This window comes from Schistocerca cancellata, chromosome 2 (genome assembly GCF_023864275.1).
Source record: "Schistocerca cancellata isolate TAMUIC-IGC-003103 chromosome 2, iqSchCanc2.1, whole genome shotgun sequence".
NCBI classification, from domain to species: Eukaryota; Metazoa; Arthropoda; class Insecta; order Orthoptera; family Acrididae; genus Schistocerca; species Schistocerca cancellata.
Genome location: NC_064627.1, coordinates 810,468,476 through 810,495,538, shown reverse-complemented (window position 1 = coordinate 810,495,538; position 27,063 = coordinate 810,468,476). Strand labels below are relative to the sequence as shown.

The 27,063-nt window shown below is 43.5% G+C and overlaps 1 protein-coding gene across 2 annotated transcripts in view; it reads right to left on the bottom strand.

The window, feature by feature from the left end:
• The window catches only part of LOC126162682 (Golgi pH regulator A), a 112,477-nt gene that overhangs the window by 4,966 nt on the left and 80,448 nt on the right, over positions 1–27,063 (bottom strand). For both annotated transcript variants that reach the window (XM_049919337.1, XM_049919336.1), the window contains exons 6-8: positions 18,922–19,103; positions 3,085–3,270; positions 2,778–2,843 (exon numbers count right to left, since the gene is read on the bottom strand). In XM_049919337.1, coding sequence (XP_049775294.1) covers positions 2,778–2,843; positions 3,085–3,270; positions 18,922–19,103 — 434 coding nt within the window. The remainder of the gene's footprint in view (positions 1–2,777; positions 2,844–3,084; positions 3,271–18,921; positions 19,104–27,063) is intronic.

The following is a 27,063-nucleotide window of genomic DNA, read 5'->3' as shown; positions in this document are numbered from 1 at the left end:
TGTAGAAAAGTAGATTAAAGTACAGGTTTTCATTTAAAATTGAAATTACTAAGAAAAGTCTAACTGTTTTAGTTTTATTTAAAAACAGTACTTACTTAAAAATACACCTCGTATTTTGTCAGACATGTTTTGCTTCATCTAATCTGCCGCATTTCAGTGGTCAAATATGCTGCTTCAACTCTACGTATATGTATCCTTCTGCAGCTGGAAACTACTCTCCTGCTGTGCTGTACTCTATATGTCATCCACACAACAACAAAATCACACAGAAACTTTCTGATAGATTAAAACTGTAAGTCAAACTTTCAGTCCAACCTGACTCATTGAGAAGGTTCATGACTGATACCCTGACTATCACACTGTTTTAATCTTCTTGAGAATATTATAAAAGTATATACACTACTGTAGAGTATGCTGGAAATAGAATGGCATAGGACTGTGGCACCTACAGCCTGCCTTGGTACATGTAGGGAAAATTGCAAATGGCACATGAAGAAATGGAGGAGTGGATTGGAAAACGAAGAGGTACAGAATAAAGGAAGAGGGAGAGTGCAGAAAGAACAAGGTGGGAATGAATTAATTGAGTGAAGTAGGGAAGGAGGTGGGGCATAGTGACAACGGCTGGTGGGGATTTGGGCCATGAAGACTGCATGATGGAAGGATGTTCTATAATGACAGTTCCCATTTACATCATGAAGATATAGACAATGAAAAAAACTGAACTGACGGGGGAAGGAGGGCATTCAGATCCAGAAGGTTGTGAAGCAGCCAGTGTAAGTGGGTATTTAATGCTTGGTGGTATGGTCTGCCACTAGGGGGTCGACATTACTTTTGGTTGCAGTTTGATGGTGGCCTTTCATTCAGGTGGACCAATGGATGATGGTAATGCACACATAAAAGACCAAGAAAAAGTTACAGCATAACTGGTGTATGACAGAACAGCTTTCACAAATGGTCCTACCTCTGACAGGATTGGATTTTCCTGTGACAGGACTTGAACAGGATATACAGAATGGGTCATAGGACAGGTTCTGCACCTGGATGTTCCATATGCATATGACCTATGAGACAAGGAGTTGTGGGTATGTGTGTTTTAAGGATTTACTATTGTATTTTGTAGGTTGAGCGGATGGTGGATTACCGCTTTGGGTGAGATGGGATGGATTCTGGGAAGGATGTTCCTCATTTCATCGAACAATGAGAGGTAGTCAAAGCCATGTTAGTGGACAATGTTAAGTTGTTCCAATCTGTACTGATCTTCAATAATAGAAGGGAGAAGGGGAGCATAGAGACTATTCTTTGCAGCTGATTCGTGGAGGTGCTTGGAGAATCACTGGCATGTGTGGATATGGCATAGGAGATCTGCTGTGAACTCACCATGCTGAGCACAGGATTGCTCATCACTAGAGCTGTGCTGTCTGTGGGTGGATGGACTGTATGTGAGAGTCCTCTTAGTGTGGAAAGGATAGCAGCTATCAAAGTGGAATTACTGTTGATGGTTCACAGGTTTTATATGGACAGTAGGTTTTATGGAGTCACTGGAAAGTTGGAGGTCAATGGCCTCCTTGACACAATGAGCTTAAGAGGATTGGCAGAAATGAATAGGAGAGAAAGCATTGATTCTGTAGAGGAAGGATGGTACAGTGTCCTGGATACAGGACATCATGAAGATATATACAATGAACCTATACCAAGCACGTGTTTTGGATATTGGATGTCTGGGCACCATCCTCTGGGCTACTTCTAAAAACTTTGGCATATGAAAGTGTCATGCAGGTGCCTTTGACCATGCCTCAGATTTGTTCATATATCTGCCCTCAATGGAGAAGTAGTCATACTGGAGCAGGTGCAATAAGAATGTGGTGGTACTACTTAAGCACATAGTCCACTGGGTTTATACTACCTTTCAGCAAGCTTTTGAGATAAGGAACTTCCCTACAAAATCCTTCTTGTCTCTTCCAAAGTGGTATTCCACTGCTCAACCATCAAAGAAATCTCCTGGTTCACCTTTGTGCTATGCCTACCCCAACCCTTTACCACATGACCCACATTTCGTGGAAGACTTGGGTGCAAAGCCTATTATATCTATCTCTTCCAGTTTCCTCATGGAGATATCCTACTGTATTAGAGGCAGTGCCACTTGTGAAAGCAGTCCTGCCACATACCCACTCTGTTGTACCTTTTGCACAGTTTTACGTGGATATGACCAGCAACCAGCAGTCCACCCAAGAGGAAAGTTAACTGCATAGTGGCAGATCATACTGCTGAGCACAACATGCTTACATCAATGGCTATTTGGTTATGGGAATCCTTCACTTCTCAGTACCAGCTTCTCTGAATTACATAGATGGGAATTGTCCTTTCAAAACATCCCCCAATCCCAAAATCCTCGTGACCTCAGTCTCTGCTTGCCATGTTCCCTAGTCACCCACATGCACACCTGTTCCCAGGAATCCTACTTCCCTCTATTAATCTACATTCACATTCTTCTCTCTGCATTCTGCCTCTTTCTCTGTTTATCTCCTCAAACCACTCCTCTACTTTGTGTGCCATATTCAACTTCCAGTGCCTGTAACAGGGTAGGCTCACCAGTTTCTATCCTGTCCTCATGCTGCCTCTCCCTCCCTGCTCTCATCCTTCATTCCCACCACCCCCTCTACTTGTTCCTCTCAACTATTCCATGTGACACAACCAGTCAGGCTGCTGCACTTGTTTAAAAATAAAATTTCTTTTGTAAAAAAAATAAAATATGAAACATTTGGAAAGTACTGACTTACCATTATCTGAGCTAGAATGAGAACAATTATGTTCGAGGACTTGCTGCTGGATATAGCATAAAAGAACTGTAACATAAATAAATATAATTAATTGCATTACTATTTTGTTTTGTATATGTTTAAATATTTGTTATATTATTTTCAGCATAATATATTAAAGCTTGATAACAACAGATTCTTTATTTTCACACTGCATGTTTTTAACAAAGCAAAGCTGGTGATAATAGTTATGCCTTTCACACCAACCAAGATACAACTAAAAGGAACAAATTTTAACAAACTTGAAACTTAAAATCTAGTACTTTACCTTTGTAAGTGTCAGAAGAAGACCTCTAATAGAAGTGACCACAATGCAGCCAACAAGAAAGAATGAAATATGTTGTGACCAGAAAGTCACATCAATATTAATGCCGACCCAATGTACTGCAATTTCAATGCCTCTGGTTACTGGATCTTTCTTTCCAACTCTGTCAAAAACTATGTTGATAGTTGACTGTAAAATTAAATTAAATTAAATATAAGAAAAAAAATGAGAAATAGATTTATTGGTAGCTGAAAAGATCCAGAAATCTGAAATGATAAGTGAACTTCCGTAGCTGTAAAATAAGAAAGGCTACAAATGAAACTTTACACTCATCTTCATAGTTACATCCATTTTCAATAACTTGGTGAACAGCATTACATACATTTGCATAGCTTTTATAAAACTTATAAATCTGCAAGCAACTGAATTAAAGAAATCAACCTATTAATGTGCACCAATCCACGTTGCCCTGAACAAGTTGACGAAACTCTGAAATTGTGGGGAGTCCTCTTGATACATGACAGCTCAAACACCTACAGCTCACTGAGATTTATCTGAGTTGACAAATCTCAATCAGCTGTGCCTCAGTTGTGATAAATAGGATTGTCAGATGATATGGGAACCACATAGCACCCCTTTGCTCATCGAGTGTTCCTCAAACCATTTTGACACAGTTCAGGAGAGGCAGGTTGGTGCATTGTTTTGCTAATGGTACAGATCACCTGATGCTACAACAGATGAACAAACGGATGTACATGATTGGATTGCAGACTCTGCAAGATTTGTGTATGAGACTTCCATTTATCAGGGAGCTCATTTCATCCTGTGTAAAGTATCTATAAGCGAATAACTCCTTACTTACATGAACAGGACCCTTTTAGCAGTTTAAATGCATTAACGCATGTAATCACACCCTACTAAGAGCTTGTGCTAATGTGCCAAAGCGAGATGCGAACAATTAGTCTACTGTAAATAAACTTTTCCCATGCTTCAAGCATACTACTGCAGTGTTCCTGTGCCAATCCTCATGAATCTATTGGAAGGTGGCATTTGTACCCCACAGTAGACAGGGAAGAATACTACCCCCAGTAATTAAAGAAAGTAGCATTTGTCATGGCAGACTGGAGAAAGAAAATATTAATATAGTACTAGTTAACTGCAAGAGCATCTATGGAAAGTTGCCAGAACTAGTCTCCCTTATAAACGGTAACAATGCCCATATAATACCAGGGACATAAACCTGGCTGAAACCAGATGTTAATACCAATTAAATTCTAAATTCTGACTGGAATATATATTGAAAAGATAGGTTGAATGCCTGTGGTGCAGGCATGTTTATAGCTGTAAGAAAGGGGAGGCTGGCAAAGCTTGTAGGTGACAGTTTAGTGGGTGGTGGTGGGATCACTCATGGAAAAATTCCTGTAGTAGCTGGTATTAAAGTTGCACCTTTTTTAGATTGAAGTCAGCTGATGGGTACATCTATTTAAAGGAAGTCCCTCTAACTAAGGGCTCACCTTCAGAGGACGTCATGTTTCCAAGTAGAGAAGGAATTAGCATATTTCATCAAAATATAAGAGGTATTAGAGATAAAGTTAGTGAACTGCTTATAGATGTTGACTCTGAAATGTCAGAGCACCACTTAAATAATTTGACAATTCAGAGGCTTCCTTTACCAGGATACAAATTAGCTGGCTATTTTTCAAGGAGTTCCTTGTGGGGTGGGGGAGTGGCTACGTACACAAAAAACAGTATTCCATTTGAGCCCATAGACATATCACAGCACTGCAATGGAAACATATTTGAATTTTGTGCAGGGGCAGTTAAAATTAATGAAACTAAACTTCTAGATGTTGTTGTTTACAGGTCCCCTAACTCTGACTTCAGAGCATTTCTGCTCAAGCTAAAGAGGGTTATGATACGCTTTGTAGGAAGTATGAAAAATTAGTCATATGTGATGACTTCAATATAAATGTTGTATGTGATAGAGCAAGAAAAAGGATGTTGGTAGATTTATTGGTTGGTTTAAAGGAGAGGGGGAAGGAACCAAATTGCGAGCTCATCAGTCCCTTGTTCCCAGTAAAATAATTACACAAGGGAAGGAAGAAAACAAAGGAGATGTACAGCACAACAACAGGAGAACGGAAGAACCAGAAGAATTACAGTAAGACAACCAACACTACTATGGACAAAACAGGCAAAGAAAACCACAGAGAGAAGCAAGAAACAGGTAGAAGGGATAAGAGAGATGATGTCCGTGGCTGGCCGACCACAAAAATAAAAAGGAAAAGCCAGCCACTCTGTGACACATTAAAACATCCAGCCTAAAAGCATTAGAGTGGAGAACACAAAGGGACAAAGGATATGTGCAAAAACTTATGCAGAATGATAAAACCCACCGTCATGTATAAAATGTAAAACTAAATTAGCTGATGAGCTGTTGTCAGCTAAAATTGATGGAAACGAATCCGGTAACAGAAGAGTCCGTTGGAGGGTGGCGAAAGAAGGACAGCTTACCAAGATAAGGGCCACTGCCTATCGGGCACCGCAACGACACTGAGATGTGTCTTCACGACGCAGGAGGTAACCATGTTTCACCCAAGTGTGGCCAATGCAGAGCCGACAGAGAACCACAGAGTCCCTGCGAGAGGCCCACGAGGAGGTCTTCCACACATTCGTAGTCTCCTTAATGGCACGCAGTTTGTTGTGCATACTGGGGTTATGCCATTCTGTCTCCCAAAGACACAAAACCTTGCAAAATAGTACTGAACGCAGCACAGATGCAGAGAAGCCAACCTCCACAAACAGTTTCCACGTGGCCTGTTTGGCCAGCCTATCGGCAAGTTCATTGCCTGGGATTCTGACGTGACCTTGGGTCCAGACATACACCACTGAACAACTGGACCATTCCAGGGCATAGATAGACTCCTGGATGGTCACTACCAAAGGATGGCAAGAGTAGCACTGGTCAATAGCTTGTAGGCTGCTCAGGGAGTCAGTACACAGAAGAAACGACTCCCCAGGGCATGGACGGATGTGCTCAAGAGCACGAGATATAGCCACCAGCTCGGCAGTGAAAACACTGCAGCCATTGGGCAAGGAATGCTGCTCAACATGTCCTCCATGGACATATGCGAAGCCGACGTGATCATCAGCCATCAAACCATCTGTGTAAACCACTTCACGGCCTCGGTACATGTCAAGAATCGAGAGGAAATGACAGCAGAGAGCCGCTGGGTTAACTGAGTCCTTAGGGTCATGTGAAAGGTCCAGGCGAAGCTGCACCCTAGGTGTACACCATGGAGGTTTATGTGAATGGACCTCAAGTATAAGTGGTAAAGGCAAGGACTCCAGATCGGAAAGAAGGGATCAGACATGAACTGCAATTGGAAGCCCTGATCTGGGCCACCGATGCGGGACAAGAACCGCTGTGGGTCGGAAAAGGAGATGGTAATTTGGATGTGCAGGAGAACTATGAACGTGTGCAATGTAACTGGCCAGCAGTCATTCAAGCCTAACCTGCAATGGAGGGGCTCCGGCCTCTACCAGGGCCCTGCTGACTGGACTCATCCTAAAAGCTCCTGTTGCTAGGCGATCGCCACAATGGTGCACTGGGTCAAGTAAACACAATGCTGAAGGTGCTGCCGAACCATAAGCCACACTCCCATGGTCAAGGCAGGATTGAACAACGGCTCTGTACAGCTGCATCAGTGTAGTGTGATCTGCACCCCTGTTGGTGTTGCTCAGGCAACGGAGGGCATTGAGGTGCTGCCAGCACTTCCGCTTAAGTTGACAGCATTGAAAACCAGTCCTAAGAATTGATATGTCTCCACTACAGTGAGTGGATCATCATTAAGGTAAAGTTCTGGTTCAGAATGAGTGGTACGACGCCGACAGAAGTGCATAACACAAGACTTGGTGGCCAAAAACTGGAAACTGTGGGCTAGAGCCCACAACTGCGTCTTGTGGATGGCTCCCTGTAGGCACTGCTCAGCAACACCAGTACTGGTGGAGCAGTACAAAATGCAGAAGTAGTCTGCATACAGAGAAGGTGAGACAGATGGCCCTACAGCTGCTGCTAGACCATTAATGGCCACTAAAAATAGATATACACTCAATACAGAGCCCTGCGGGACCCCAGTCTCCTGGAAGTGGGAGGAACTATACGAGGCACCAACTTGGACATGGAAAGTAGGAAGTGACAGGAAATTTCGGATGAAAATCAGAAACGGGCCTTGGAGACCCCACTCATATAATGTGGCAAGGATATGATGTTGCCAGATAGTGTCATACACTTTTCATAAATCAGAAAAAGACTGCAACCAGGAGTTGGTGTCTTGAAAGGGCTGTTCGGATGGCTGCATCAAAGGACACAAGATTATCAGTGGTAGAGCGACCCTGGCAGAAGCCGACCTGATATGGAGCCTGTAGACCACTTGACTCCAGGACATAACCCAACCGCCAACACACCATATGTTCCAGCAGCTTACAAAGAACATTGGTGAGGCTGATGGGCTGATAGCTATCCACACCACGGGGGGTTTTATTGGGTTTGAGCACCGGAATGATGTTCCTCTCCTGCCTTTGCGATGGAAAGATGCCATCGTACCAGGTCCGGTTGATGAGGATGAGGAGATGTCGCTTGTAGTCAGATGAGAGATGTTTAATCATCTGACTGTGCATATGATCTGCCCCAGGAGCTGAGTTGGAGCAATGTGCAAGGGCACTGAATAGCTCCCACTCTGTAAATGGGGCATTATAGGATTCACTGTGGCATGTAGTGCACAAGAGGACTTTCCCTTGCAGTCACTGTTTGAGAGTGCGAAAGGCTGAGGGGTAATTCTCCGTTGCAGAGGCTCAAGCATAGTGCTCAACAAAGTGCTCGGCAACCGCGACTCCGTTGGTAGATAACACGCCATTTATGTTAACACCAGGAACACCTGTTGGGGTTTGGTACCCGAAAACACATTTGATCCTTGCCCAGACTTGGGAAGGTGACATATGGTACCCAATGGTTGAGACGTATCTCTCCCAGCATGCCTACTTCCATTGTTTGATAAGTTGGCGAACGCGGGCACGCAGACATTTAAAACCTATGAGGTGCTCCAGGGAAGGGTGCCGCTTATCCCACTGCAGAGCTCGCCAACGCTCCTTAATTGTTTCAGCGAGTTCCGGGGACCACCAAGGGACTGGCTTTCGCTGGGAGCACGCTAAAGAGCGAGGGATCATGTTTTCTCCCACAGAAAAGATTGCTGTAGTCACCTGCTCAACCATCACATCAATGTTCCCCTGTGGGGGAGATTCAATGGTGACAGCAGAGGTGAAAGTTTCCAGTCCACCTTCCTCAAGGCCTATCTGGTCAGGCGTCCATGGGCCTGACGCCGGGGCAGTGACAGGAAGATGGGGAACTGGTCACTACCACACAGGTCACTACCACACACGTCATCATGTGCTCTCTATTGAATAGATGGGAGAAGTCCTGGGCTGCAAATTGATAAATCAATGACAGAGTAGCTACCATGAACCACACTGAAATGTGTGGTGGCCCCAGTATTTAAGAGGCAGAGGTCGAACTGAGACAGTAAAGTTTCGACATCTCTGCCTTGGCCAGTAAGCACGGTGTCACCCTACAAGGGGTTATGAGCGTTTATATCTCTCAAAAGTAGGAAAGGTTTAGGGAGTTGATCAATCAGTGCAGCTAATACATTCAGTGGTATTGCTCCATCTGGACGAGGATATACATTGCAGACAGTTATTTCCTGCGTCATCCTTATTCTGACAGCCACAGCTTCAAGAGGGGTTTGAAGAGGCACATTTTCATTACAGACTGAGTTTAGGACATAAACCAAACTCCACCTGACACTTGATTATAGTCACTAAGGTTCCTGTAATATCCCTTATAGCCACGGAGGGCAGGGGTCTGCATTGTCGGGAACCTGGTTTCCTGGAGGGCAATGCAGAAAGCAGGTGTAAGGCTTAACAGTTGCCGTAGCTCAGTCAGGCGGTGGAAAAAACCACTGCAATTCCACTGGAGGACGACATCATCATGAGACTGGAAAGGCATGGAACATTGAATGAGGCAGTTTACGCCTCAAGGTCACCTGCTGCCACCCCCAACTTATTGCCTGAGCAGTCCAAATCCATTGCGTCTGAGGGTCCGGTGAGACCTAGGTCCTCAGTGGACTCCAGAATCTCCACCTCATCCGCAGATGCACAGCTTGTAGGTAGCAGTAGTGTGGGTGCCACCGCAATTCCCTTGGTCTTGGGGATCTTCTATTTGCATTTCTTTTGCTGCTCCTTGGGTATTCCTAGCTGCGAGGACTTCACTGATTCAGTATCTGGGACTGAGGATATGCGTAAAGCCCTAAGACCAGCTGCTTTTGGGCTCTTCAGTCACTGCCAGGTGTCATCTTTCCCACTAGCAAAAACCTGGGACGGGAGTGACCCAAGGGACCCCTTCCTAATGAGAGGAGCCAAAGAAGGCTTACGCTTCTCTGGCACAGAAAGGGAGACTGACATCCCTGATGGTTGGAGGGGGGTGGGAAGCAGGTGTTGCTCCTGAAGTAGTAGGTGGTGCAGGAGCAACAGGGGGGGAAGTGTACAGTTCTGCTATAGAAGTCGTTTAACAACTGAAAATGCTATAGTCTCTTTTCTCTGTGAGGTACTGGATGGGTTAAACAAAAGATTTCAAATGCTAGGCAATTTTTTTGAAAACTAAGGCATTTGGTTGTGTTGATTACAAAATATTGCTCCAGAAGTTGGACCATTATGTATTATGGAGAGTAGCTCACAATTGGTTCACCTCTTACTTGAGCAACAGACAGCAAAAGGTCATTATTCACTTTGTTGAGAATGGCTATGATGTGAGGTGTGAGTGGGGTACAGTCAAGTGGGGGGAGGCTCAGGGATCAGTGTTGGGGATACTCCTGTCCTTATTTATATAAATATGCCCTCTAGTGTTATGGCTAACTCTAAAATATTTCAAATATTTCTATTTGCTGATGACACTAGCTTGGTAGTAAAGGATGTTGTGTGCAACATTGGTTCGGTTTCAAATAGTGCAGTTCATGACATAAGTTCATGGCTTGTAGAAAATAAACTAACGCCAAATCACAGTAAGACTCAGTTATTACAGTTTCTAACACACAATTCAACAAAACCTGACATTTTAATTTCACAGAATGGGCATATGATAAGTGAAACTGAACAGTTCAAATTTATAGGTGTTCAGATAGATAGTAAACTGTCATGGAAAGCCCATGTTCAGAAACTTGTTCAATGCCTTAATGCTTCCATTTTTACTATTCAAATGTTATCTGAAGTGAGTGATTGTCCGACATGAAAATTAGTCTACTTTGCTTATTTTCATTTGCTTAAGTCATATGGTATTATATTTTGGGGTAACTCTTCCCATTCTAAACGGATATTTTTGGCTCAGAAACGGGCGGTTTGGGCAGTAAGTGGTGTAAGTTCACGAATCTCTTGTTGACTCCTGTTCATGAGTCTTGGTGAAAACAGCCACGAAAGCCTGATATTTTTGCATAGCAAGAGTGATAAGGAACAGTTTCAGATCACCTGAGTGGTTATCACAAGTTGTGAGGGATGGAAAAAACTCACTGTGGCTTACTAAACATGTTAGGAAATTGTTACAAAAGCGAAGGTAACTACACTGTAAATTTAAACATAGCCAACATTTCTTCTATCTACTGATTTAACACAAAATCATAAAAAGTTTTGGTCTTATGTTAAATCAGTAAATGCATCAAAGCCCTCAGTGATCATAATGGCATCAAAACTGATGATAACACAGAAAAGGCTGAAACACTAAACATTGTTTCCCAAAACTATTTTAATAAGCAAGATTCCACTCTAGGTCCTTCTTTAAATCATCCATGAACTTCAAAATGACAGATATCAAAATAAATGGCCATGGGATAGAAAAGCAAGTGAAATCACTCAACAGAGGAACAGGCACTGGACCTGACAGCATACCAATATGATTCTACTTAGAGCATGAGAAAGAACTTGCTCCTTTTCTACTAGCAGTTTACCATAGGTTGCCGGAGGACCGAAGAGTTCCTAATGATTGTAAAAAAGTGCAGGTCATTCCCGTTTTCACGAAGGGTCATCTAACTGATACGCAAACCTATAAGCCTATATCTCTTACCTCAGGCTGTTGTACAATTTTGAACTTGCTTTACACTTACATATTACATTTTGGGAGGCCAAAACTCTCCTCTGCAGGAACCAACATCGTTACTGAAAACAATGATCATATGAAACCCAGCTTGCTTTGTCAATCCTGAGGGCCAGAAAGCAGTAGGTCCTAGAATTTAAGTCGATGCTGTGCTCCTTGATTTCTAGAAGACATTTGTTACAGTTTCACACCACTGCCTAATGAACACAATACGAGCATAGAGAGTATCAGATCATTTGAGTGGTTGGGCTGAAAAGTTTATAGCACAGAATATCATTCTCAAAAGAGAAAAATATTCAGATGAAAAGTAACTTTTAGCATACCCCAAGGGAGGACCATTATTTTTCACAACATACATATATGACCTACTGGATAACATGGGACGTTCCATGACACTTTTTGTGAACTATGGTATTGCATAAGAAAAGCTGCAACACTAGAAAACTGTAGCAAAATGCAGGATTGACACTTGGTGCAAGGAGTGCCAACTGATCTTGAACACGAAAATGTAATACACTTCATATAAATAAAGAAGAAAGACCCATTATCATAAGATTACACAATTGCAGAACAATTACTGGAAGCAGCTACATCCATAAAATATCTAGCAGTATACATACAGAGTGATTTAAAGTGGAACAACCAGATAAAACTTACAGCAGGTAAGTCAGATGCCAGATTGAGATTCAGTGTAAGGATCCTCAGGAAATGTAGCCCACCCGCAAAGAAGGCAGCTAAAAAAAACTTGTTCGACCAGTAATTGAATATTGCTTACCATTCTGGGGTCCATACCAGATAGGATCAATAGAAGAAACAGAGAAACCCAAAAGTTCATTTACTAAGCATGAAAGCATCATGGAGGTGCCAGCCAACTGCAGTGGCAAATGCTGCAAGAGAGATTTCCTGCATCTCAGTATGGGTTACTGTTAAAGATACGAGAGCTTTGAGTAGACCAACATATTGCTTCCTTCTCCATATACCTCACAAAAAGATCACAACTGTAAAATTAGCGAGATTCAAGTTCATATGGCATTTTACCCTAATTGTTCTTCCCAAAAATTGTTCGCTAGTGGAACAGGAAAAGGGAGAAGTGACAATGGTCCACAAAATAACCACAACCACATGCTGTAGAAGCGCATTTACACCTGTGCAACTTTCTATGAAGATTACGTGAATGTGGTCATTCCATGAAATGGCAATGAGGTGCATGTGCTGGTGCAAAGTCATGCATGCCTTGATTTGTGCACATGGTGTCCAGTGCAAAGTCACAGGAGACCCCATCCTAGATGGGGAGACACATCTGTCCATGGTTCTCTCCATCTGGTGCCTTGTTTTACTATATTTCACTGTTGGAAGATTCAAGTTTTTTGCACACATTTAAATTTGCCATCGCATTAGCACTTTGGTTGAGAGGCCTAACTAGAAACACATGGACTTTGAACAGTATCATCGTGCATTTCCTATTTCCTACCTAGTGAGGGACTGTTACTGAGAGCATTTGCATTTGGGTGTCTGTGAGGTTGCATGTATGTGCATGTATGTAGTCTTATTTGAAGAAGAGCAAGAGATCAAAAGCTAGTGTTAACTGTTTTCTATTGTGTTCTTCTGTGAACAAGCACCAATCCCCTATAGGTAAGTGACTGCCTTCCCCTTATTTTGCACATTTTCCATATAGCAATTTCCATTGGTGTTATATGAACTTCAAGTATTGAGACAATTTAATAGGATAGATAAAATATCAACTCAGGCAGCAGAACACACACACAAAAGACGGTTGTAATTAGGCAAGCTTTCAGAGCCAGTGGCTCCTTCTGGCAAAACGTTTGAAGGGGAAGGAAAAGGACTGGAGAGACCTTGGAAAAGGAGTGGATTTTCACAATATACATACATGACTTACAGGATAACAAAACCGCAGATCAAGTGAGACTTACTGCATAGGATGAGAAGGAACTGCACTGGATGAGAGTTGACAACCTGAGAGCTTAAAGGTAGAATACAGGGTAATATGCAAGACAGATATTACTGCTTAAACATCATGCATTAGCTAATAAAAGTGAACACTACATGCACTGTATGTAACAATGGAGGAAGGGGCGGAGGGGGGGGGGGGGGAGGGCAGAGGGGGCAGTGAAAAATAGATGAGTAAGACAATGAAAGATGTAGAAAACTCAAACGGAGAGACGGAAACAATAGTCACTGTGAAGAAATGCTGAGAAGGAAGAAATTAACGTAAATTAAGGCCAGTTGGGTGGTGAAAACCAAGGATGTGTTGTAGCCCTAGTTCCCACTTGTGGAGTTCTGAGAAACTGGTGTCTGGGGGAAGAATCCAGATGGCGTGTGTGGTGAAAAAGGTGTTGAGATCACGGCTGTCTTGTTGTAGAGCATGCTCTGCAACAGGATATTGCATGTTGCCACTATACACCCTCTCCCTATGCCCATTCATCTTAATTGATAATTTTGTGATAGTCATGCCAATGTAATAGGACAAACAGTGTTTACATAACAGCTGGTATATGATGTGTGTCATTTCACATGTGGCTCTCCCTTTGAGAGTATATGTTTTGCCAATTACTGGGCTGCTGTAGGTAGTGGCAGGAGGGTGCATAGAGCTTGTCTTGCAGTGGGGACGGGCACAGGGATAGGAGACATAGGTTAGGGAGATGGGTGCAGAAGGAACATAGGGTCTGACAAGAATATTGCAGAGATTGGGAGGGTGACAAAAAGCTATTCTAGGTGTGGTCAGTAAAATCTCAGACAGAATGGATCACATTTCAGGGCATGAGATTAGGAAGTCACAGCCCTCTCGAAGTAGCTGATTTACACATTCCAGACCAGGATAATACTGAGTCACCAGTGGTGTGCTCCAATTTTTTTTTCTTTTTTTTTGGGGGGGGGGGGGGGGGATCTGCAGTACCAGTATTGGATGTGATGGCTCCGGAAATCTGCTTCTGACATAGGTTGCATCTGAACAAATATGTTTGCCTCGGATGCCAGGGCTGTATAGGAGGGAACGTTTGACATGGAAAGGTTGGCAACTGACAAAAGGTAATTACTGTTGTTTGTTGGTAGGTTTAATGTGGATGGAAGTGAGTAGCTGGCCTTCAGTGAGGGCGAGATCAACATCAAATAAAGTGGCTTGGGATTTGGAATAAGAGAATATGAAAATTAATTGGGAGAAGGCGTTCAGAGATTCCAGGAATTTCAACAGGTCAGTCTCACCATGAGTCCACATGGTAAAGATATCATCAATGCATCTAAACCAAAACAGGGTCGAAGACTCATGGATCCCAGGAAAACCACCTTCAAGCAACCCATGAAAAGGTTGGCATAGGAAGGAGCCACTCTGGTTCCCATGGTCATACCACTGATCTGTTTGTGTGTCTGCCCCTTAAAGGTGTAGTTGATTTAGGTGAGTGGGAAGAACATTGCAGGTCTGGAATCAGGTGGGCACTGACTGAGGAAATGTTCAGCATCAAACAGATCATGTCCATGGGGAACATTGGTATAGAGCAGTGGTCCCCAACAGGTGATACGTGGACCCCCAGGGGTCCGCGAGCTATGCCAAAGGGGTCCGCAAGATGCTATTAGAATAAAAAATATATTAAATATATTTCGTATGATAACAGATTTTTTGTTTTGGCCGCTTCGTGCATGAGTAGAGCTTTAGCGGACGCTAACTTTTGCGTCTCAGCATCTTCCTAGAGCCAACTGACACTAGCACACTCAGGGTGTATACAGGGACAAGGAAAAAAAATTCCCGGATTATTCCCGGATTTCTCCCGGATATCCCGTTTAAAAAATATGCTTTTTCCCGGGCGACATACTGTCACTTAGCACAGAAAAAGTTCCCTCGGAACTGTAAAACTTATCAATCCTTTGAATGGTTAACGTTTTATATAATCGCGTAGAACTTCCCGGAAAAAAAAGAAAAGCCGGAGCAGAGAAGTTTTAGAAAGACCTTTGATTTGCAGCGACATATACGCTGCATATTTTCGTATTACGAAAGTATAAATTCGAATTGCACCAAACACAGCTTGTTAGTTTCCGGAGCGTTGCAACCGAGGTTGTGATGTCCTTTTGTAAGCGAGTCATATCTCAAGCCACGAGATCTCGCCAGCCGATGACAGCAGCTATTCAGAGCATAGGGCACGTGTTATAGTCAGCCACTAGCAAGATTACTGGTTACATAGCGCGAACACACAAGAGGAAAAGTTAACGGTTTACATTAATGTACACAGTACCGTATATCTACAAGAAAAGTTGGTCTTTTTTTGGTGTGATATACTTTAAGATACATCACACAAATGTGCCAGTAAATTTAAAATTGTGACATAAATGCCTCGGCTCGAAATTCTTGAAGTGACTGGTCCTCAAACTGTTCAGTTTCGAACGCTCTGATTTAGATATCCATCCCACTTTCAAACACGTAACATAATTCATCTTGCGTAAAAAGAAATTTACTTTGAAAGTAACGCTTTTCTAACCACCGTTCGCAATACTGTTAGTTATAGGTTCGATTTACCAGGTGCCAGAGAGCGCCAAAAACGAATTATTGTGCGTGTGCAACTGCAGTGGTGTAGGAAGCCCGCATGTTCGTGTGTATAAAGCACTAAGAGAGCTTACACTACACCATAAAAGAAACAGGGCATCAGAGGATACTCCAAAAGGCATCAAAATTTCGTGAATCATACTAACATGCATAATTCGGCTTGAAGTGCACATTGGTTTTTTCCAGATTCACAATGAAGTAGGTCACATCTGATATTAAGCTTTTCAGTGTGGTTTTTGGGATGTAAATTTTCTTGGAGTACCAGTACTCTATGATCTCATGTTTGGTTCTTTATTATGGCATAATGCCATACATGGCAGAAGATGATAACGTGCACTTGAAATTCACCGAACAGTTGGAAGTACCCAAAATTGTTAAATGAAACACTTCGTTTCAAATAAAATGATTGCCTCAGCGGAATTTCTTTAGCAAACTTGCAAAAATAAATTCATTCTTCTGCAAGGCGATTAATGCTTGACTGCTACTAACTTGGAAAGAAAATAAAATCAGAAACTGAAATTAATAATATATTTTTGCCCTCTGTAATTATGTGAATGCATTTTAATTCACTTGATAGCTCCCGGCCACAGAAATCCGTTTTGTTTTCATTTGACGTGGGAGCTGTACACGAAGAGAAGCAGCGGAATCACTTAACGTAAACACGGGTCACGTGGAGACTAACCCCCTCCCCACTACAACTCAGACAACTCTGTGCAAGCGCGAATCTGGCAGCTAGGGCGCGCATCTGGCTGCTTGCTGCTACTACCGATGCAGCTAACAGCCAAACTTCAAGAAGCGGGAAGCGAGAGAAGGTACTGCTTATACGCGAGTCAAATGCGCATGCGCAACAGACCGCTGGCAACTGGTCAAACGAACCTAATGTGAACAGTTATGACGTCATGCTCATAGCAAACAGTTTATTGTTACGAAGAATTACAGTCTGCGCCCTACGGCCTTTAACATATTTTTGCTATCTGTAGACGCTTGTGCGTGCACGGTGTTTTGTTGTCGTAAAATGCACATTTCCTTTGCCACTACAGTTTTATTTTTTTCCCTCTCGTTTATATTTTATTGCTGCAGTCATTCTCCAGTAGCAGGATACAATAACATTCTTTCCTAGAGAATCAATTCTGCAGTCAAAACTACAAAAATGTAACTGAAAGCTAAAACAATGAAAAATTCCCGGAATTCCGAAAAATTCCCGGGTTTTTCCCGGTTTTCTCCCGGATGAAAAAATTCCCGGGTTTTTCCCGGAATTCCCGGTTGTCCCGGGTCGTATACACCCTGACACTCTAGCGCAAAACTAGAATTAGATAGAGGCAAATAGTTATGCTGTATGCCGTTAGACTGTGTGTGCTGCCTCTTTGCAGCTGACAACTGACAGTCACATTACACAGAAACTTGCATTTCAGGCAACAACCGGCGACTGTTAATTTATTGCCAGTGCTTTCACAGACCATGTTGTTTACATATTCAATATTCTGTATTAAAACAGTAGTGTTTGTAAAGCGTTGTTTTTCTCGGAAGCTACAGATCGCGTAGTTAAAAATGGACTGTCAGTTAAAAAGTGGTTCGTTAAAACGAGAAAGGCCTACATATGAAGAGGAAGATAATGCATCTGATGTTCAAGCTAGTAAGTCAGTGACTCTTGAACCAAAGTTGTCAGTGTCCCTTGAACCTAACCCTTCCAAGATCAGTGTTAAGCTTACTGGAAAAATTAGAAAATATAACTATAATTACTTGGAAATCAGTTTTATGTTCACTGGACCTGAGCAACAGCCTAAACCTCAATGTGTAATTTGATATGAAAGCCTTTCGAATGAGTGTATGAAACCAGCAAAACTCTGGTGTCATCTTGAAACAAAGTAACCAGAGTACAAAAGTAAGTCATTTGATTTTTCAAAAATAAATTAGGAGAGTTAAAAACATCTCATAAAACAATTACCAAACACTGTGGAGCAAATGTAAATGAAAACGCAACCCTTCATCTTACGAGGTGGCTCAGCTTGTTGCTAAATGTGGGAAAAACCACACTATTGCTGAGGAACTTATATTGCCATCAGAAATAATACTTTGCAAGAGAATATTAGATGATGCAGCTGCTAAGGTAATAGGAAATGTCCCGCTCTCAAATAATACTGTTCAAAGACGAATTACTGATATGGCAGTTAAAATCGAAGAAACATTGCTGGCTAGACTTTGCACGAGTGACACGTACACTCTACAATTGGATGAAAGCAAAGGCATATCAAAAAAAGCTATAATGTTGGTTTTCGCACGATTCTTATGGGAGGACCAAGTGTTCAAAGATTTTCTTTTTTCATGTGAACTACTGCATACAACAGCAGATGATATTTTTACTGCATAAAATGAAGTCAATGTCTGGTATAAAAACAGGACTTCTAGCTCGTATCAAAGCAGTAGCCCCTGAGGTGAAATGGAAGCCTTAGTAGACAAAAGATTGCCTGAACCTTTGCAAAAGATACTTTACGAAGTAGTTCAAATCATCAACTATATTAAAACTCAACATCAGTCACGGATTTCATGGTTGGTATCTTTGATATAGGAGGGGAGTCTTTGTACTATGAGTTGCAGATGTTGATCAACTAAGTCAGATATATGTTCGGTGGGTAGTTTGAAGCAAGCAGCTTTAGGATGGCCAGGATGATTAGATTTGTGAATCTTAGGAAGAAGGTAAAAGATTGGGGTGCACGTTTTGGGTGGAGGTGAGATGTTCTATGGATTGAAGTGTTAGTGCTTGTGAGGGGCCTGAGGTTTTGAGGACAATTTGAAACACAGGGACGGGATCTTGATGGCAACCGCTATAAGTAGAGGGCCAGACAGCTGGCGTAGACCTTCACTAACATACTCCTTTCGGTCAAATACTACAGCAGTAGATCCTTTGTCCACAAAGCATCAAATAGATATTTTTCACTGCTATATCTGTAAAGCAGTCACTTAGGAATTGGCCATATTTTTAAGTGTAATTACATCAAAAAGCCTTTAAACTGACTCAGCAGTTATGATATACCACACGAATAATATGTGTAACATGTAACTAACTGAGCTATAATATGTCTACTTAGCTTATACTTACTATAAATATCTTCCACATACAGTAAAGTGAGAAGAAGTATCCAAGGAAATTGAAATACTTCCCCTTCCATGTATTGGACCACTCAGCTCGTTCCTGCATGTTATGCAGGTCATGTGCTTCCAGAAAAAGCTGCCTGCTCAATTCCTCCAGTCCAGCTATTTCTTGTTTCAGCTGAGACACATCTGAGAATAACTGTCAAGGTCCTTGTAGTGATGATTACAAAGAAAGGTAGGGACAGTTTTTTATGTTCTGAAAAGCAGTTTCAATGCGTGAACATGCTCTGTTCTACTAGAAAATGCTCTGTTCCACTACATCTAGTGAATAAAATTATTTTCTAATGATCAAATTCAATTCTTATTATTAATTAAAATTTCTCAGTGATAATATATACATCAGCAATAATATGTGGAAACCATACAAAGCCTATGGCAGTAAATACTGTAACATTTTCATGGTGTCTGCTTGTATATTTTGATTTATGTGTACAATTAGATGAATACTCCTCAACAGGAACAAATTTTTCTTTAATGACAAAATTTTTCTTTGGTTAGTAAGATTTTATATACTCAGTATTTTAGAATATGGATGTCTTAATTTTTCTTTCTACACTGTATGTTAGTTTGGTTCATAAAATAAGTCCTCTAACTGTTACGCTGAATTTCAGTACTTACCTATTCAAGTGATAATCATGCTTCTCTTTGTGTTCCAACTTCCAGTATCTTAATGGCATTATTTGTTTTTTTCTTCATATGTCTCAAGCTTTGTATAGTTCCTACATATTATTGCTTATACTATAATACTGCTAATACTAACGCTTATATCAATATCTTGTGTACCTTAAAGATACATGATTCAAGGCCACATGCAATGATACTGTGTGCACTAAAAGGTTCACTGGACACACTGTAACTTGTGACATAGTGTTATGGATAAACAAGGTCAGGCAGAAAAATTAACTATGGGCCATGGGCAGCAGTAACAAGTCGTGAGTCCCTCCCCAATTGGAATTCCCTGATATTTTCCTGATTTCCAGATGTGTTTTAGCATTTTTCCCTGACAAATCTTCCGATCTCAAGGGTAAGTAAAGAATAAGTTGACAAAAAATGTAAGGACATCTGTATTTCTAATCATGTGTGCAAAAATCTTCAGTACTAACATCCACATCTTTTGTAATGATCTGTTTTTAGATGGAGAAAGTAAGCCAAATGGTACAGGTGTTTCATTAATATCACTGATGTTATTTTATTTCAATAAAACAAAACACATTTGGTGACAAAAATATGCATTTCATTGGAGTTGTAAGACAGATTTAAAATACCTTCACTGATTTCAGAAATAATCTCAGAAAAAAACAGACCTCTTGCAAGAAGTATATAAGGCAGGGAAGAGTTGTGTAAAACAACACTATAGGTGACTGCCAATAAAATGTTCGTTCTACTATGTTCATTATTGTCAGTTATTACCCACTATGCTATGTCTATTATTTTACAGGTATTGTGTGGTTTTTCTTTCAAGAAATGCATGAGTACATAGCGTACAAACTGCCAGCGACTGCAACTATTTTCTTCCCCTTATCGTCCATATTTTCTAATATATAAACTACTTTTGAAGTGTCAAAACGTACCAGAATAAATAAAATGTTTCTAAAATGCCACACTGTACAATGTATATGCAGTGAGGCAGTCACATTTCCTGAAATCCATTGCCAATGACCTCTGGCCTGCAGAGGAGCACCAGAGTCCTGTGCCCACAGATGAACCACATAAATCTGCCACATTACGCCACACACTAACAGACCTGGCCAGCAGGAACGTCGGTGAGACTAGATCCACCAGACAGGGCCTTACATTAGTGGGAAATGATGGGCTTCAGATTGGCAGGCACAATCCATTGGAGGTACCCACAGAAATGGCCTGCAGTTTTGGCCCTTCAGGGAAGTCCACTCATGTGGCCAGCTATACACATGTCCAGACACCATGTTGACGAAATGAGACTGTGGTGATCAATCCATGCAACACATAACTTGTGTGAATATTCTGAGAATCAATACTAATGAGGATAGGTAGCAGCTCACCGTAAAGATAATTGCTGAGGCACAGACAGGTTGGTTGGTTGGTTGTTTGGTTTAAAAGATGGGGGGTGGGGGGTGGCAAACTGCGAGGTCATCAGTCCCTTGTTCCTGTTAAAACAATTACACAAGGGTAAGGAGAAAAGAAAGAAGATGTACAGCACAATAACAGGAGAAAGGAAGAACCAGAAGAATGACAAAAGGACAACCAACACTACTATGGACAAAACAGGAAAAGGAAACCACAGAGAGAAGCAAGAACCAAGTAGAAGTGGTAAAAAGAAGAGAGAAGATGAGCGTGACTGGCCAACCATGAGAATAAAAAGGAAAAGCCAGCCACTCTGCGACACATTAAAACATCCACCCCAAAAGTATTAGAGCACAGAACACAGACGGACAAAGGACATACGTTAAAACTTAGATGAAATAATAAAACCCACTGTCATGTAAAAATTGTAAAATTACATTAGCCGATGAGGTGTTGTCAGCTAAAATTAATGATAACGAGTCTGGTAACTGAAGAGTCCATTGTAGGGCAGCCAAAGAAAAAGGACAGCTTACCAAGATATGGACCACCGTCAGACGGGAGCCGCACTAACACTGAGGTGGGTCATCATGGCACAAGAGGTAGCCATGTGTCACCAAAGCATGGCCAATGCAGAGCCGGCAGAGAACCGCAGAGCCCCTGCAAGAGGCCCGTGTGGAGGACTGCCACACAGTCGTAGTCTCATTAGTGTCACACAGTTTGTTGTGCATGCTGCGGGTTATGCCATTTTATATCCCAGCCGGAAAACCTTGCGGCGTAGTACTGAACGCAGGTCAGTTCCAGAGAAGCCGATCTCCATAAGCAGCTTCTGCGTAGCCTGCTTGGCCAACCTGTCGGCAAGTTCGTTGCCTGGGATTCCGACATGACCTGGGGTCCAGACAAACATCACTGAACGACAGGACCGTTCCACGGCATAGATCGACTCCTGGATGGTCGCCACCAAAGGATGACGAGGGTAGCACTGGTTGATAGCTTGTAGGCTGCTCAAGGAGTCAGCACACACAAGAAATGACTCCCCAGGGTATGGACGGATGTGCTCAAGGGCACAAGATGTACCCACCAGCATGGCCATGAAAACACTGCAGTTATTGGGCAAGCAATGCTGTTCAATATGTCCTCCATGGACATATGCGAAGCCAATGTGAGCATCAGCCATCGAGCCATTGGTGTAAACCACTTCGTGGCCTTGGTACATGTCAAGAATTGAGAGGAAGTGTCAGCGGAGAGCCGTGGGGTTAACTGAATCTTTAGGCCCATATGAAATGTCCAGGCAAAGCCGCGCCCTATGTGTACACCATGGAGGTCTATGTGAATGGATCTCAAGTATAGGTGGTAAAGGCAAGGACTCCAGTTCGGAAAGAAGGGATCGAACACGAACTGCAATCGGAAGCCCAGACCTGGGCTGCCGATGTGGGGGATGAACTGCCGTGGGTGGGAAAAGGAGACGGTGATTCGGATGTGCAGGAGAACTACGAACTTGTGCAATATAACTGGCCAGGAGTTCGGCACGCCTAATCTGCAATGGAGGGACTCCGGCCTCCACAAGGACACTGGCCACTGGACTCGTCCTAAAAGCTCTTGCCGCTAGGCAATCGTCACAGTGGTGCATTGGGTCGAGTAAACACAATGCTGAGGGCGTGGCCGAACCATAAACCACCCTCACATAGTCAAGGTGGGATTGAACAAGGGGTATGTAGAGCTGCAGCAGTGTAGAGTGATCTGCACACAAGTTGGCGTTGTTCAGGCAGCAGAGGGCACTGAGGTGCTGCCAGCACTTCCACTTAAGTTGATGAAGGTGAGGAGGCCAAGTCAACCAGGCACTGAAAACCAGTCCTAAGCATCAATATGCCTCCACTACAGTGAGTGGATCATGATTAAGGTATAGTTCTGGTTCTAGATGAATGGTACGATGCCAAATGAAGTGAATAACACACAACTTTGCAGCCAAAAATTGGAAAACGTGGGCTAGAGCACATGACTGCACCTTGTGGATGGCTCCCTGTAGGCTCCGCTCATCAACACCAGTACTGGTAGAGCAGTACAAAATTCAGACGTCATCTGCATACAGAGAAGGTGAGACGAACAGCCCTACAGCTCCTGCTAGACCATTAAAGGCCACTAAAAATAGACACTCAATATAGAGCCCTGTGGGACCACTTTCTCCTGGATATGGGGGAACTATGGGAGGCACCAACTTGGGTATGGAAAGTACGAAGTGACAGGATATTTTGGATAAAAATCGGAAGCAGGCCTCAAAGACCCCACTCGTATAATGTGGCAAGGATATGATGTTGCCAGGTCATGTCATGCACTTTTCACAAATCAAAAAAGACAGCAACCAGGTGTTGGCATCTTGAAAAGGCTGTTCGGATGGCAGCCTCGAGACACACCGTGGTGGAAGCCGCCCTGACATGGAGTCAGTAGACCACTCGACTTCAGGACCCAACCCAACCGCCAACACACCATATGTTACAGCAGCTTACAAAGAACGTTGGTGAGGCTGATGGGCCGATAGCTATTCGCATCAAGTGGGTTTTTACTGAGTATGAGCACTGAAATGATGTTCCTCTCCTGCCATTGAAATGATGTTCCTCTCCTGCCATTGCAATGGAAAGACGCCATCGCACCATGTCCGGTTGATGAGGATGAGGAGATGTCGCTTGTAGTCAGATGAGAGATGTTTAATCATCTGACTGTGCATCTGATCTGCCCCAGGAGCTGAGTTGGAGCAATGTGCAAGGGCACTGAAGAGCTCCCACTCTTTAAATGGGGCGTTATAGGATTCACTGTGGCATGTTGTGAACGAGAGGACTTTCACTTCCAGTCGCTGTTAGAGAGTGCAAAAGGCTGGGGGTAATTCTCCGACGCAGAGGCTTGAGCATCGCGCTCAGCAAAGTGCTCGGCAATCGCGATTGTGTCAGTTGATAACACGCCATTTATGTTAACACCGGGAACACCTGTAGTGGTTTGGTACCCGAAAACACATTTGATCCTTGCCCAGACTTGGAAAGGTGACGTATGGCACCCAATGGTCGAGACATATCTCTCCCAACACTTCTGCTTCCATCGTTTGATAAGTTGGCGAACACGGGCAAGCAGCTGTTTAAAGGCTATGAGGTCCTCCAGGGAAGGGTGCCGCTTATGCCGCCGTAGAGCTTGCTGATGCTCCTTAATTTCTTCAGCAACTTCCGGTGACCAACAAGGGACTGCCTTTCGCTGAGGGAACCCTAAAGAGTGAGGAATCGTGTTTTCTGCCACAGAAATGATTGTGGTAGTAACCTGCTCAACCATCACATCAATGTTACCATGTGGGGGAGATCCAGCGGTGACAGCAGAGGTGAAAGTTTCCCAGACCAATTTGTTCAAAGCCCATCTGGGCAGACGTCCATGGGCCTGATGCTGGGGCAGTGACAGGAAGATGGGGAAATGGTCACTACCACACAGTTCATCATGTGCACTCTAGCGGATAGATGGGAGACATCTTGGGCTGCAAATTGAGAAATTAATGACCGAGTAGCTACCATGAGCCACACTGAAAGATGTATTTACGAGGCAGAGGTTAAACTGCGAGAGTAAAGTTTCGACATCTCTTCCCCGGCCAGTGAGCACGGTGCCACCCCACAGGGGTTATGGGCATTACAATCTCCCAAAAGTAGGAACGGGATACTGCACCATCTGGAGTAATATATACATTGCAGACAGTTATTTCCTGTGTCATCCTTATTCTGAGAGATTCAAGAGGGGTTTGAAGTGGCACAGTTTCACTACAGACTGAGTTTAGGACACAAACGCAAACTCCACCTGACACTTTATTATAGTTGCTATAGTTCCTGTAGTACCCCTTATAGCTGCTTGAGGGCAGGAGTTCACATTGCCGGGAACCAGGTTTCCTGGAGGGCAATGCAGAAAGCACGTGTAAGGCTTGACAGCTGCTGTAGCTCAGCCAGGTGGTGGAAAAAACCAATGCAATTCCACTGGAGGATGACATCATTGTGAGACTGGGAAGGCATGGAACATTCAATGAGGCAGTTTATGTCTCAGGGTCACATGCTGCCACCGATTTTTGCCTGGGCTGTCTATATCCATTGTGTCTTCAGGTCCAGTCAGATCTAAGTCCTCAGCGGACGTCAGAATCTCCACCTCATCCGCAGATGCAGAGCTTGTAGGTAGTGGTGGTGTTGGTGCCACTCCAATTCTCTTGGTCTTGGGGACTTTCTTTTTGGATTTCTCTTGCTGCTCCTTGGGTTTCCCTGGCTGGGAGGACTTCACTGACTCACTATCTGGGACTGAGGATGAGCGTGAAGCCCTACGACCAGCTGCTTTTGGGCTCTTCAGCCACTGGCAGGTGTCATCTTTCCCACTAGCAAAAACCTGGGAAGGGGTGACCCAAGGGACCCCTTCATAACAAGAGGAGCTGAAGAAGACTTATGCTTCTCCGGCTCAGAAGTGGGGACTGATATCCCTGGTGGTTGGGGGGTATTGCTCCCAAAGTAGGTGGTGCGGGAGCAACAGGGAGGGAAGTGCCCGCCACCATCACGGGGGCAGGTGTAGTTTTCTGGTTCTCAGAGGCGACAGGAATGCGAGGAACTGATGGGGCGACAACTGTTCTCGTAGTGGCGGTGTAAGAGGAGGTCATGGCCATAGGATGTAGGTGCTCAAATTACCTCTTAGCCTCAGTGTAGGTCAGTTGGTCCAATGTCTTATATTCCATGATTTTCCTCTCTTTCTGTAAAATCCTGCACTCTTGGGGAGCAAGGTGAATGATGCTCTCTGCAGTTGACACAGATGGAAGGCAGGGCACATGGAGTATTGGGATGTGATGGACGTCCACAATCTCGACATGTGACGCAGAAGTACAGCGGGAAGACATATGGCCAAATTTTCAGCACTTAAAGCACCGCAGTAGACCATCACCTCGACCTCCTCAGGCAATGTGTCACTCTCGAAGGCCATGATGAAGGCACCGGTGGCAACCTGATTATCCCTCATATCACGATGGACGTGCCGGTCAAAATGAACACCTCGCCACTCTAAATTGGTGTGCAGCTCGTTGTCAGACTACAAAAGAAGATCCCTGTGCAATATAATACCCTGGACCATATTTAAGATCTTATGGTGTGTGATGGTAACAGAAACATCCCCAAACTTGTCACAAGTGAGTAATGCCTGTGACTGGGCAGGATGGGCTACCTGGCAGGATGGCCACTGCCAGGAGTCCCGATGCCCCAGTGAGATGGGCATCTACTCCATGGCATACTTGGGGAGTTAATGGAGCAGGCATCAGCAGAATGATCCCTGTGTTGCCAGGGGGCTACAACCAACACGGTACATGGCGGCTCCACCACAGCGGACTGGCTATCGTGCTGGATATGAGGTGCAAAGAATTCCATGGTCCTTGTCGGCACAGAAAACAACACTGCATAATGGGTGGAGGAAAATACATCCAGGAAGGTGCCCTTCCTCAAGAAATGGAGGATGAATGGGACTGCAATGCCACGGCGATAAAGTGGGCTAAAAATCTCAATGCACAATGGATACGATGCACCATGTAAGGCGCCCTTCCCCAATTGGCTCACTCTTCAAGAAAATTTTGAAAAATGGAGGTCAAACCCTACAGGGGACCATCACATAAAGACCAAAAGGTGTGAGACTCCTTTTAGTCGCCTCTTATGACAAGCAGGAATACCTCAGGCCTATTCTAACCCCTGGGCTTGCAGGGGGGGGGGGGGGGGGGGGCACAGACAGGCACAAAGAAAAGACTATCACACTCACAACTAAATTTTTGGCCACAGCCTTTGTCCAAAAATGAGAGCACACACACATTCAAACAATACATCAGACACAACTCATGCACACATGACCTCCATCTCCAACTGCTGCGTCAACAGTCTCTGAGAATCAGAGACAAACAAACGACTCCTCACGCCTCCCTGCCTCTTGTCGGCAGCTGCTAAGCTGGCAGCACGAAGTGGTGGCAGCACTGACTGCAAGCTGAGAGAAGTGGTAGAAAGGGAAGAAGCATTAAGAC